Source organism: Acipenser ruthenus, chromosome 12 (assembly GCF_902713425.1).
Source record: "Acipenser ruthenus chromosome 12, fAciRut3.2 maternal haplotype, whole genome shotgun sequence".
Taxonomy (NCBI): Eukaryota; Metazoa; Chordata; class Actinopteri; order Acipenseriformes; family Acipenseridae; genus Acipenser; species Acipenser ruthenus.
Window position 1 is genome coordinate 4,244,576 of NC_081200.1, and position 14,791 is coordinate 4,259,366.

The 14,791-nt window shown below is 38.8% G+C and overlaps 1 protein-coding gene across 10 annotated transcripts in view; it reads right to left on the reverse strand.

Annotated features, from left to right (window-relative positions):
- LOC117416685 (dedicator of cytokinesis protein 10-like) overlaps positions 1–14,791 on the reverse strand; it is an 88,120-nt gene that overhangs the window by 54,655 nt on the left and 18,674 nt on the right. For 4 of the 10 annotated variants that reach the window (XM_059034366.1, XM_059034356.1, XM_059034358.1 and 1 more), the window contains exon 1: positions 11,034–11,474. The exons of 1 other annotated variant lie outside the window; for it this stretch is intronic. In XM_059034366.1, the coding sequence (XP_058890349.1) occupies positions 11,034–11,195 (162 nt within the window). In that variant the 5' untranslated portion in view covers positions 11,196–11,474. Of the gene's footprint in view, positions 1–11,033; positions 11,477–14,724 lie in introns of those variants that run through there. 5 more of the 10 variants (XM_059034367.1, XM_059034362.1, XM_059034361.1 and 2 more) reach the window with 3 other exon arrangements.

The following is a 14,791-nucleotide window of genomic DNA, read 5'->3' on the forward strand; positions in this document are numbered from 1 at the left end:
TTTACAGTGTTACCAATATCTCTTTCATGCAATTCATCTCCCATTCAAAGCTAATCACCAATCTTTCAAAATGAAGGCTGCAAGGTGCTCTGTGAACGACACGGGCTGCTGCTTTGCAGGCAGACAGGAAGTCCTGCACGTATCTCGTGTGGCATTCTAATTGCAAACTTCCTGCACTATCATTACTCACAAAAAGTACGGTCGCAATACAGCAGCAAGTGCATGTGGTAAACATTATTTTATAGAAAAACTTGCACATTTTCTATTTTTGTATTCAGTGCAAGGGAAGCCACAACATTGCTTCACTGTTAGATCCCAATAAAGGCTACTGTAGGGTGACCAAGCCTGTTATGAGTTATACTAACGGAAACGTTCTTCTTTTTTCTACCTGAGATTGTGGTTATGTGAGGCTCACTATTAAAATACAATGAATTCTCCACGAAGTGGAACCCACAACTCATGTACCTTTGCGTATAACAAGGACTGTATGCACATGAAGTTAGATTTGGAAATGGCTTACAGCAGGGGTGGTAAACCTGATTTTACCAGGGGTTTTTTGTAATTTGATATTGTAACTATTTTCTTCTGTGACAGGGTGACTCTCCTTGGAATTAGCTTCTGCCTGGCGCGTACATATGTTTTTTTCGTATCGGGACAGTATACTGTCTAAATGCACATAATTGTTCAAACTACATCAAATAATACTAATTGTGATGTGTGTAATTTGTAATATGTTTGTATAAATATCCTTGTAAAGGTCACATGACCAATGTGAAACAAAAAGAAAAGGGCTTAAAAGTATTGTTTGTTTTGTTCAGATTTAATTATATTATTTACTTATATGTGGTAAAAAAAATAAAAAAATAAAAAAAGAAGAGGTTGGACAATGTTTGTTTTAAAAATACATATTTTTCTACTTGGGTCTTCCTAGTCATGTGACTATAAGGCTATGCATAAAAGCCAGAAGTTCTTGCTCCTGGGACTGGGGGAGAGAAGGCAGTGGCCATTGGATGGAGGAATATACACGTAGCAGCAACTGACTGTATTGCGATTTTGTTTTAATCTCACCTGTGTGCAAGAGGTGAAGCAGTGGGACCAGTTCCCACAGCAGCCTCACAAAGTATTTTTATTTTTTTAAAGAACTTTGTCAGTACGGGTGCCAGTCCTTATATCTTGTTTGTTTTTCTAAGAGGAAGGTTAACCACTGCTTGCCAGTAAACTGAAAACATGTGGCTCAGCTAATGTGCATTATAATAAACTCACTGCAATCACATTGACTCCTGGGTTTCAAACCACTGTCCTATCGGCTCATGGCATTTGCAGTTCTCTGATTATAATGTATGTTACAGTGTATGGAGTGTTCGCTAACCCTGCTGAAGAGATACAGTAACACTACTCCAAACACATTTCTTTACTTGCATTACTTCACCTTAGGAAATAAATAATTCTTAATGGAAATATCTGTTTACTCATATATTCAGAAGTTGGGGAAGGGGGGGGGGGGCTAAGGGTTTCATTCTGATTCAGAAATCTGAAGTACTGACAAGACAAGGTGAAGGTTAACATGGTTGAGAAATGAAAGCTCTGCTCCATTCTTAGCACATTGTTCTTTCAGATTACATAAGTGTGTGTACATTACTATTTAGAAGGACAGATCTGTTATGTCTATCTTAAATTGCTTCTCGGAAAGCCATCATTGTCATCATTATTATTATCATTATTAGAATGCTGCTGCTAGTTACAGCATTAGGTTCATTCTGAAAGAGTTCCTGGCAATGGTTACAAAAACATAAACAGCAATTGAGATGATTGATTCGCATTAGCTTTTGTTGTCAGAAATCAAGAGCCTTGCTAATGATCTGAATCTGTACGGCATTCCAAGGGTTTGACAACCAAGTGGATACATTTTGTAAACTACAATCTGGTGGGAGGATAATTCAAGCATCAGTTAAAGAGTTTATTCACATTTGTGATATTGCTCCGATTTGCATGTTATTGGCTATTTCAAAACCCCTCACAGACCAAAGAAATTTCCTCAACAACAACTGTGTATGTTTAACACTGGCTGGTGTTAGGCTATGAGCGAGAGAATCGCACCCAACCTATTCCATTGATGGAAGCTCGTTCTCTCAGTCAGTGTACCATTCAAGTGGAGAGTTTACTTCTGTTCAAAGAGATGCTTTGAGAGCTCAGAACAGCAGCAGGCTTTCAAAACCGCTCTGACATTGTTCAAACTGTGTAGTGTAGAGTAGTGTAGTGCAGTAACTACATGAAATGTGCATAGCTGCAGAAACTCCCTGGCCTGCTACAGCATACACAAAGCACTTCACAGGACTGAACTGATACTTGAGCAGTTTCTTGAATTGAACCTATTTTTCATTCCCAATGCATACTGTCCCCTTACATGTTTTACTCATGTTTGAGACATCTCTCATAGCACAGCTAAAACACAATGTAACCTAGCAACCAAGGCACGCCTTACAGTTTATCTACTCTTCTTTGGGACTGTGGTTTTATTTCCTAAGGCATATACCTGTTTATTCAGGTCAGTTGAGTTTCATGAGAAAAGAATAAGTGGCACCCATCCACAATGACTGAAGAGACAAGTAAAATATAGAAATGTAAGGAGATGCTTCCATCGAAAGACTAGCTTAATGCAAAAACATTTACAGGTTACAGGTTTGCCAATAAAAACGTGGCTGAGTGAAAATAGGTTACTAACTGCATCAAAACTACAATATATATTTACCATATATATTACAATATTGGGGGGGGGGGGGGTACTGCTGCAATGGTGTAGTTCCCAGAGGCCAAGGTTATTATTAACCGTTTAACCGCACAGACCACTGTGTGTGCGTGTGCGTGTGTGTGCGTGGAAGGTAGCTAAACCACAACAAGTGATCACAATTTCCAATGTGTCATTTTCCAAAAGCCCCTCGAATATACTGACTTGCTGTGGTTACACATGGCAACTGTATTGCAATGACAATACAATACCATACAATAGATACAATAGATTGATTTTGAAGCTGCCAAACTAACTGCACTGTTTAAGTATCCATTTCTTTGCTGCCAGGGATGCTTGCAGCATCTTGCTATTATACTCACATGACTCTGTGTGATCAGTTGCTGTCACCAACAAACACACTTTTCTGTTCCCATTTCAGTGTTCGCCATGGAGAGTGCGCATGCTGCCTAAAAGTATGATTGTGTGAGAAAATCACTCCAGTGCTGTATTTACTCCTTTGCTATAAGGCACCACTAATGGTCCCTGTAGTGTGGAAAGCCTAAATATACTAGTCGTTGTGATCCATGTAATTACATCCTCATTTTAGGTGGTTTGGTATCCCTTTTAATTGGTTCTCTGTTCTATTGTGTAAAATGTAACCTGCTTTCCACAGGGTGTAAATACTGTAGATGAGCTTCCTGTTTAAAGTCTGTACATTAGCTAAACTGGACGAATCCCCCCAAAATTGGCCAAACCCTGTTCCCATGGAAGTGTGGAAGAACCGTTTACAGAGAGAAAGATTGTAACTGTACATTATTCTGTAAGTGTCTTTTCCATGTGTCCTCCATGTATGTTTGTACCGCCCTGAGTCCGAATCTTCCTCCTGTCTGACTACGGCTGGCTTTTTATAACTCATTCCTGGTAAGACACATTCCAGATGGGTTAGGTAAGTGCATGGGTATGTTTTGGGGTTTGAGGAGATTTATCGAATGTCTTCATGTTTTTGGACCTGTGTAAAGTGTAGAATAATACGAACCATTACCACACTGTATTAACGGCTGTAATTGAATGAGCCAAACATTTTTTTAAATGCACATCTCCTAACCTCCAGCCCTCTACAGTGTTAAGCACACAGCAAACCATGACAGATAGGAGGTGACACACTCCGAATATTAAAACCCCTGTGAAGCCACTGACACGAAGTAAGTGAATTGCATGCTTGCCATAACCACTAACTACAGAGTTAGTAAACTGTAAAATTGATTAATCTAAAATTCATGTTCCATGAAGAAATATAATCTGTATGATCTGTTTTGTGCACTGCATGAATTATTTAGGTATCCTAGTTAAAAATTTCAAGCTTCCCCACTTCAAATAAAAGCACAATATTGACGCTACCCAAGTAATTAAACACCATTAAGAGTCCTGCTGAAAAGCTTTTAATTGAACTGTTTTGATTCCCCAGTAATGCATCAAGTTATATTTAATCTGATGATGATAATTATTCGACATTCGTGTATGCATTTACAGATATACTTGTAATGGTGATTCTTCACTAAGGGCTTCACCATCTCAATTTGTTTCGAGTAGGACTTTTTTTACAGCACAGGGAATCCCTCTGAAGTGTATATGAACCATAACTCTGTGGTTTTCCCGGGATTATCCATACATATCTGTGGTTGATGAAATGCTTCGTTACTCCACTAGGCTTTCATTCTGATTGAGCGTTTGTGATGTTTTAGAAAGATTTCTAATACAACGTGTCAGAAGAGTATTGCCAATGACAGGGTGACAGAGAGCTGTTCGGAAAACAGCGTAAATGAAACGTTATGACTAGCAATACTAACTAATGTATAAAAAACTCATACAACAACACGTGAATGATTTAGAAGCCTGTGAGAAAAAGAAGCAATCCCTTAAATATGCGGTATACCATGGTAAAAGCAGAGCAAAGTGGTGCAGAGCTCGTTGAAAGCACGGTGAATAACAGATACATGTGGTAAAGCATTGTAACAAGCATGGGCTAACCATTGTAAAACACAGTGACTGAAGAGTATCAAGTAAACATGAACAAATCAGGAGAAACTGACAACTTGTACAGTACAGTATATAGGGATTACCCTGTGTTAAGTGTTCTTGCATTTCTCTAAAACTGCGATACAAGGCAATCCACTAGGTCTCTTGTGAGCAACTTTACATACTGATAGCAATGAATGTCACACCTCAGACATATCATATTTTGATACATGATCTGGAGACAAGCAAAACTTTTCAGGATTGCCCTTGGGAATACTGTCCTTCCTAATATTCCATCAGTACCGGCATTCTAACAAGAGCAATCTGGCATGACAGCACTAACAGTGAAGGGTTTCCCCCTGAGTGTTTTACAGGACACAGCAGAGTGATATACAGCAATGGCCTTGTGGACTTACTGAAATTAAACAAACAAGTGAGAGCGCAGTAATAATTCACCTGCACTTGGCACTTTATTGATCAGCCAGCACTGTTATGGTGTCAGTCAAGCTAAATAAAGACATACTCTTAAATGACACTCCATTCTGATTTCGGTCAATTTTTAAACAACAATTGATATAAAGAACAAATCTAATAGATGTATTTTGACTACACGGATGAAAGCAAAAAGGTTTGTCGAATCTCACGTTTTATTTTACCTTTCAGTAAAAAAAAAAAATACAATAATGGCACAAATGTCCAATCTAATTACATGAGAAGAAATACCATGCAATATCAGATAGAATGCATATGGAGCAGACATCCATTCATGATAGATACTACACATATTCAGCTTTAGTTCACCTATCTCCAAAACTGTGAAAATTTATTCTAGATACAGCAATAACAAGTTTCTTACAATAGGCAGCAAACAAACCTCTCATCGCCAATAGCAATGTTGCATATTGCAACTACATTTGCATTTATATAAAATTGCATTGCAGGCCAAGGTCACTCATGTGTGAACTTATTTGAGGTTTGCTCAAATAATCCTTACTATGAATGGCATGATCCTGGCTGGAATCCTTCAAGTGATATCCTGCTAACAAGGCTTGACCACCAGTCAGACTACAAATTGAAAATTCTGCATCATACAGTATGCATACAGTTTACAGCTGGGTGGGAGAGTGACCAGGCGCGGACTGCTTTCGATATGTTTAACATACCTTTGTCAAGGAAAAGTGTTTGTGAAAACAAACAGTGGAGGTACTTAGGCTTTTGATGCCATGGTAACTACACTCACGTATTTATATTTAAATCTATTACTGTGTGATGTTGATTTAAAAGTGAGTTTTGATGTTTCTTAATAAAATACACAAAGTCTTTATTTTTTTAAATTAATAATATGTTTATTAAAATACATGCAGGTAATCATGTCCCAAGCACAGAACAGACAGAATCCAAGTTCTTACGACTTTACAAGATGTTAAATACTGCTTAACACAGGGTGGTTCCCCTCCCCTGTTTCTGGTACGTAACCAATGGTAAAGCCACCTGTTACAGGGTGTTGGTACTTTTGCGTGCCCCGCGCCCAGCCAAAGCCTGAATTTCAAAGGGTCCTTTGAAATTCAAAGTAACCACATCTTATCCTGTTTCCCCAGACAGACAAGGTGTTGGTGGTGTGTAAGATTACAGGGGGAGAGATAATTAAGCATGTATTCCTTTTTACCATAACAAGAAAATTGTAAAATGGTTAAAAATGTCTGTCCATGTTGTTGCATGATCTGAGTGAGATACTTAAACATGAAGGAACAGAAAAGTTCAGGTTTTTTAATGCACACACATACACAGAAATGAAAGTACTGTGTGTGTGTACCTCAACTGAGATGTGTTCAAAAGATGTGACAATATGTTTTGAGCTAGCCTTGTAAATGGCTCGTCAGCAAGAAGTGACCATTTATGTTAACCAGCTATTGTTGTGTTTATTATGTTGCGTGTGTCTGTTTTTTTTCAGCTGCCAGCTGTTCGTTGGAGAAGCAGCCGTTGGCTAACTTAACCATCTTCTCAAGAATATGCAACTTCAGATGACATGACCACTCGCTCCCACTTCCTCTGCTAATCCTTATGAACTAACAGAGTATAGGCGATTTGTGATTTTACTCACTCAAGTGCACGGAATGTGAGCTGTAAAACAGGCAGATCATTCAAGCAGAATAATATCTGCTGTTATTTCTCTTTCCCATAACAATGCAATCCACTGTGGGGAAATAAACCATGTTTTATCATTTAAAATGACAGCTATTGATGCATCACTATTTCTTTTTGTTTTTCTTTAATTTGGTGTTTGTAAATCACATGCTCATGAACGCTGATCAGGCCAGGACGGTGTGGAGAGGAAATTAGAAGAGAATAAGATGAGTGTGGCAAACCGGTTTTGGATTCTGGGGTAGATTAGTGATGTCCACTGAGGACACAGTTCTAGACAATTATATTGCAATATTACTACAATAAACAGCTTTACTAATGCTGAATTTCTGAACACAGTACCTTTTTAAAAATGCATTACAATGCTATTTTAAGGCCGTGGGTATTTTACCTTCAGTGTAGTGTGGAAGTAAAGAAGACACACGAATTGGCGGGTGAAGTACTCTGCCTCTGTTTTACTTGTTTTCTTGCAGGATGGAAGTTACAGGACAGACTTTTCACAATACAGATACACAGCGATGGCAATTCAGCAATAACGCGCAATTCAAAACTACTGGTCAGAACAGCATAAGCTAACAACTATTTTTGCTGTTGTTTCTATTCATGTTCCACACTATATTACAAAATGGTTATCGACCATACTATAGATGTTCTGCTGTAATACTGCAAACTTACTATTGCATAAATACTGTTGTATTAATCATACAGAGTATTTTTGTAAGATAAAGCACTCTGGAAAGGAACAACACTTTGCAATCCACTATGCCACCTTTATTTTTTGCAGTCTTCCTAAAATCTTCATTAGAGAACTTGCAGAAACACAACAGAAGGAATGATAGCTGCAAAGCAATCAAACACCTGCTACACGTCCCTATGCCCATTCCTCTCAATCAGCACCCTGTCAATTACCTGTCAGTGTATAAACAACAGCATAGCAAGACCTGTCTGTGAGAAACACACACAACACAAGTTCATAAAATGTATTGCATAAATAAAGAATGTAATGCCATGAAAACTGTGATAGTCTGTCAGGCAGGCCTTGGTTGTTGAATCCCCAAGCATAATTAATACATTAGAAAGAGCTGGCACAGGGTCCAAGTAAAACTTTGCTACTGTCAAACCTGAATTAAAGACCACATGTATAGAAGAAACACCACTCAATCCCAACACAGTGTATCCATCTTGTAAAATCACTTCCATTTCAACACCATTTTTAGATGAGGATGGCCGTTTGAGGTCAAAACGTGTTCGTTTTTTACTTTTAACCTCCATAATGAATGAATACAGAATACAAAATAAAGAGATGAAGACATTCTGACATAATCTCTGAGTTTCTGTTCATGAGTGCGGACATCTAAAATCCTACAGTTGATAGTTGTGTTTCTCATAAGTGTAATGTACTGTAAGCTAAATAAGACTTCAGTGAAGAATATAAAAAAATCCCACCCCCCAAAAAAATCAGGTTTGTTTTAAAACTTGGCCCTTAGTATTGAACTCCGTCAAGTGGAATGACATGGCAACAAATGGTCCAATGTTTTTCCAAAGCAACCTGCCGGCAAAGCCTTACATCATCATTTTGGACAATAAAATTATTTCTCATGACAATGACTGTGTGTTTGTCTGTAGAAAGCTGTATTTCTCTGAAAGCATATGCCGTTCTAATCTCTGTATCACCTCATTTCACCAAGAGATCAAATTAAAAAGCTTCTCCTCAGAGAAGGTGTCCAGAGATTTGCTATTGCAACCATCATTGATGCCTCTTATCAATCTCTATCCTTGCTATTTGCCCTTTACCATCCATATTGTATCTGAGTGCAGCTGTCATTCCCATTGCTCCAGCACCTGTTAAAACCATATGTGACAAGAAAACAGCGGGCAATGGTTTCATTAAGCATTACTTAAACATGCATTTTAGTTCTGCACTAGCAGTTTTATTACAGTACCGGTACAGTTAAACTGAACATAGGTGTCTGAAGGTTTGAGGCAAGTCTATTATTTGCATAGCATTAACCTACTTTTTACATTGACTAAGATGCTGCTTCATCATTTCAAACTGCAGAACAAACCAAGGATGTTGACGGAACATGTGACACAATACACTGCTACAGCTTCATCCTGTGTGCTTGTGAAACAAACAGAACCGTACTATTCACAGCAATACAATACAACGCTGTCAGGTAACCCTAACCTTTCCAATCAGCAAATCATTATAATGGAGCGGAAATGGGATGAACTAAACCAGCGTGTGTCTGGGCACAGTAACCACAACCTGCAACCATGCACACTTTTGAGTTTTTGCAAGATGAACAGTCTTTGTTACCACAACAGCCTTCCAACATCTTGTAGCCTTCTTGTCTAAAGAGTCGATTGCTGCTGTGTTGGCGCAGGGTTTGCAATGTTCACCTTGAAATAATGCAACATACGGGCGCTTCGTGATCAGGCTTGCAGACACACTGCTCTCAGTGCAGACGCAGGTTAAAATGCCAAGCACTTTAAGTTGTTCCATACGCGAAGGAAAGAGAACAAACATGACATTTTCGTTTCTTTGTCAAGGCAATGAAAGGGATTTGGTACATCTCATACATCGCTCTTTATCGCTGCTCACGAATTAAACAGAATCGCGAGAAAAGGAAGTGCGTTTTCTTTAACTGAAAGGAATAAAGCAAGCAGAAAAGCACTACTATAAAATAACTGTCCAGATACACCCTAGGGGGACATGTGCCAAGCCAAGACTTTCAAGCTTTTGGAAGTAGTAATAATAATAATAATAATAATAATAATAATAATAATAATAATAATAATAATAATAATAATAATAATAATGTATACAGCACCTTTCATTACAAGTGATCCCAAGGCACTGCAGGACCCAAATCGAATAAAACAAAAAACAACCCGAAGCCATCCGCCCAAAGTCATGATCCCATCCCCAGACACTGAGGCAATAAGCCAAAAGACAAAAGCCAGAACAAACCCCATGCCGTGGGTCGTTTAAACGTTGGCACAACATAGAGGCCAGTCTTGGTTAATCTGAGCTGGCACCCAGGGGGACATGAGGAGTAACCGAGCAAGGTAAGAAGGGGCAAGAACTAGGTAAGGCACGATGAGTAAGCAGCAAAAGCTTAAATGTAATACAGAATGTGACCGACAGCCAACGAAGCTGAGTGAGCACGGGAGTAATACGCTCAGAGCGCTTAGTGCCAAGGCTTGATGTTGGGCTCCAGTAGACAGATATATGCTCTGTTTTAATATGATCACTGCAGGCATAAAGGCTCCGGTCTCATCAATCGTGATCACTTTAAAACCCTGCATGTACTCTGCAAACACCATCAGCAACATTAATTCAGTTACTTGTCAATCAATACAAACTCAATTTTACTATATGTATGCAGGAAACATTAAAATATTCCATCGACCGATTAAAAGACAGACAGGTTGTACTGAGCAGCAGAGACCATTTCTCTGGTATTCAGCAATGCTTTGCAACAAGACGTCAGATATCTGGCAGCACCTGGAAGCTGTTTAATGCAGCATGGAATCTACCCTGCAGATTTAAACTTCCAATTTCTAATGACCTGAATACAGACATGCATTTTTCCTTACAGCTACATTGCAGCCCAGTCTTACATCTGGACACAGAGCACCACAACACCATTCCATCTATAGTCATAAGTCTGTTTACAAATTTACACACATGTTTCAACTGCTCTGCTTCTTCAACGTGGCAACGACTTTAAAAAAAGGCAACACATTAAGCTTTGTACGCACTCATCATTGGATTGAATATACTGCTATCGAGCTGGGTCTGCAGCAGCTTTAGATTAAAAAATAAAACTAAACTAAAAAAAGATTGAATGCATGCACACAGATCCATGAGAAATGATATAATTACACAACAGCTGACTTTTCCATAAGGGCAGATTAATGGCAGAATGTTTCCATGGGAAGTCTGACTAGCAGTCTGGCACCTATTCCTGGACTGCATATGCACCACATGTTACATACTTGCAATGAAGAAGAAGAAAAAAGAAGAAAAAAAAGAAAACATATCTTGAGACGTATAACAGAGGGAATGAAAAGCAAAGCATCAGTCAGAAAAGCAACAATCTTGCTGATCCCTGCAATTGCGAATAATGTATTTCTTTACCATAATTATGATGGTCGTGGGTCTGCTCATTCCATCGCAGTCATCAAGTGGCAAGAATTCAAGTGACAATTGCTCCTGGCGCCTTGTGCAGATATGTGCACAGTTCCTCTGTACCACAGAACGAAAGGACTGAAGCAGAACAATGCTGGCTGCACAGCCCATATCTGCATCCTGAAGCTTACAGAGTACTTTCTATCTTTATGCTACTATTTTGGAAAAGACAGTGAATCCTTGTCTCTGAAAACTGCCTACATTGCAGCTGCAGGCAGCTGGATCTCCAATCAGTGCCTGGAATCTTGGTCAGCTGACAAAAGAAAAGGGAAAGCACACACACACACACACACACACACTGCTCGGATGCAGAATATAATCATGTAAAAAAAATATACAGAGGAGGATTAGACACATTCTTGTTAGCTGAACTCAGAGGGAACTAATTTCTGTTATTGGTCTAAAATGAGCATGCTAATAGGTTTAGTAAACTATGTTTAATTTTTGTAGCCTAGAAATGCTGTTTAGATCTGATCAGTTTGTAAAACATAGGTTCTTTAAATTGCACCTCTCTATCTTTGCTCACTGGTTAGGGCAGCAGTCTGAACTAACCAGTGAGTACAAAATAATATGGATTTATTTTTTTGGAAGATGAAACAAGAAGCTGTATTCATATCTCTGTTTGATCAGTTCTCAACAACACAGTCCCTTGGGAAAGCTGGCCTTACATAAACAAGCTAGTACAACACACATGTGTAATATATGTTGAATGTAATACACGTAATATGTTGTTTTTAATATATCAAAGGTGCTTTTTTAACAATAGTTTTGACATATTTTAGGACATTTGCTTATGATTCCCAATAAAACATATTCAGTATGCTAGAGCCAGAACAACACATGGAGAAAGGAGTGGCCCTTCCTGAATGTGGATGGCATTTACACACTGACTCCCTCGATGGGCATCGTTAACCTTCTGTTCCTCCAAGCCTAACACTGCAGTATCACTTATCAGGCACGCAGCAATGCCTCGTTATGTGATGAGGTTAAACATGCCCCTCCGGCAGACTCCCAAGGATTTTTATTTTCCCCTCAAACACAAGCTGATGAAGGATCCTCTCATATTGTTGAGAGTAACTAGACCTCTGTTGGATGTGGCTAATATTGTGGTACCAACAGAGTCCCCTGGTGGCTGAGAAATCAGATCCAAATAGTTGATGTAGGTACAGGATTGTGGCAAAGTGGTTAGCAGTGTGCAGGTGCAGGAGTGATGTGGTGATCAATTACAGACAGACAACGATAATCCAGGTGCAAGGGCATTTGTAATCCAAAGTCTAATGACAATCGGTAAATAATCATGAATGGTAGTATACAAGGCTGTGTACTACTCAGTTTAACCCTGGGGTTTAGTCCAGAAACAATAAACACAGTCTTTAATACACCCACAATATACAAACACGGTCACCAGTCCAAAGTGAGTGCTGTAGTGCTCGTGGTGCAAACAAAGTGCTGTGTTGTCCGGATTTTGTGCTGGCCTGTAGCAACAGCTCCGGATTATGTTAGCCGTCTAAATAACAAACAAGTACAATTAGACACGACAAAAACAAACAAAACACTCACGATTCACATTACGGTACTCCTTCTGGTTAGCGTTAACCATAACAAAGGAACAGATCACTTCACTACATCCCCTTTTATACCATCAATCATGACCCCTTGGTTAACGATTGCAACTGCTCTTCCAATCGGCGGCTGCCACATCGTTTCCCTTCCGGGTCGATGATTTAGTGTACGGTAGCTCCGCCCCCTTTCTAGATGGCCAACCTCCACCTAACTCTGGGAATTCATTGTCTGGCCATCCAGTGCAGGGCACTCTGTTCCCTTAACACAGCGCCCTCACAGGTCGGGAGGGAGATTTATCACCAAGAATCATTCTGTCTCTGTCACAAGGATACAGCTGAAAAACAAAACAAAAGAAATCTGCTACTCGGCTTACCTAAACCTGTAACGCACCTAACTCATTGGGTCAAAGCATGCCTGGGGGTCTGCTGTATTCAATTTACAGAAACAGTGGCACATCTAAATACTGTTGTATCGTATTCATTAAAACAATGGTCCTTTTTCACTGTATTTAACATGTCTTGATAATAAGTCAGGGTAGGTTCAAGGAACAACTGGAGAATATAAAACAATAGTTTAAAACAAATGGTATAAGCAGTAATGGGGCATTATTTCACAGCATTTACTTCCTGTCTTTAATTAACGTGAGAAAGAATGGGAAACAAACAGCTTGAGAGCTTAAGTGACCTTGGATTGTATTAAGTTGTTTGGCTACAGATTGTATTAAGTTGTTTGGCTACAGTTGTGTAATAACTGCTTTTCTACTTGTGAAAACATAGGAGTAAATGCTTTGGAAATCGGACCCAGTGGTTCCATTAAGTTAGATGCAGTGATCATTAATAAACTGATACTTTCATTAAAGCTCAATCCTAACTGTACCGTTACTGACTGGCTGCATACCGTTACATACACCAGAAGGGGGTGGTCACTGACCACAATGCCGGCAGCTTCACCTCTCCATATGGTACTGGCAATGCCACTGCGATGTAAAATGCAATTGAACTACAGAAAGAATTCTTGACACGAGCACTGATGTTACTCATACATAAACACAGGCTACTTGTAAAAGACTTGATTACACTTAATTACACACCGTACATGCTATGGAGGGGCCGTCAAGCTGCTTCTCTTTCCTTTCACTCGCAGATTCCTATTATTCAAGATTTGCTAAACAGACAAGATCATTTAAAGCAAGCTCTGATACAATGCCAATTTTCCCATCCTGCTTGCTTTTACTACAGGATGATCTAATTGGAAATGATTAAAATGTGTTTTATATGCCAGCAGAGAGACACTGTAGATCAGACAGCGCAGGAGAAAAGAAGGCTTTGGAGCTGCAGTTTCGCTCTACTACAGATGCATGTTAAATAATGTATCGGTTAATTTGTAACCTTAAATTTGCATTGGAAATATACAAAAATGGAACCCAAATAAAGTCGAGATTAATTTTTAAGGGTTTATTGAGATAATAAATGTGGGCAATGTTTCTAGATGCTGTAATTGTAGGTTCAGTTTATACTGTACTGAAAATTCATATTGAGTGATTAACATAAACTGAAAGTAATTAGCCATGGCTGATTAAGCAGTGTGTGGGCTCCTCCTTTTGCTTTGCTTGGTATAATCTTCCCATAGATTGCCAGGGATTAGCATGATCCTATATCGCTAAATAATCTACTCAAAACCATAACTTTTTATACACAGTGTCTCTAATTACTTTGTTTTTGCATAGTAGTTACTTAGTAAATAAATGTATACTTACACATAATTTTAAAGTTGTTATGCATCGTTACAATGTCACAAATCTTTTTGCACGATATAACCCTAATCCTAGCTCTGATCCTAATCCTAACCCTTTTCTGATGCAATTGTGTACTTACATATATCGTGCAAAAAGATTGACACATTAAGTACACAGTAACTATGCATAACAATATTGTAATTATGTGTAAGTACACATGTATTTACTAAGTAACTACTATGTAAATACACATTAATTAGAGACATTTAATGTAAAGTGTTACCTACAAAACATACACAGCACAGCAGATTCACTGGATTATTGTACATGGAAACTACTGACCTTGTGCAACACAGCTCCCATATTGCTCATGTGGGAGCCCATATTTCTATATCCGACTAGGTCTCCT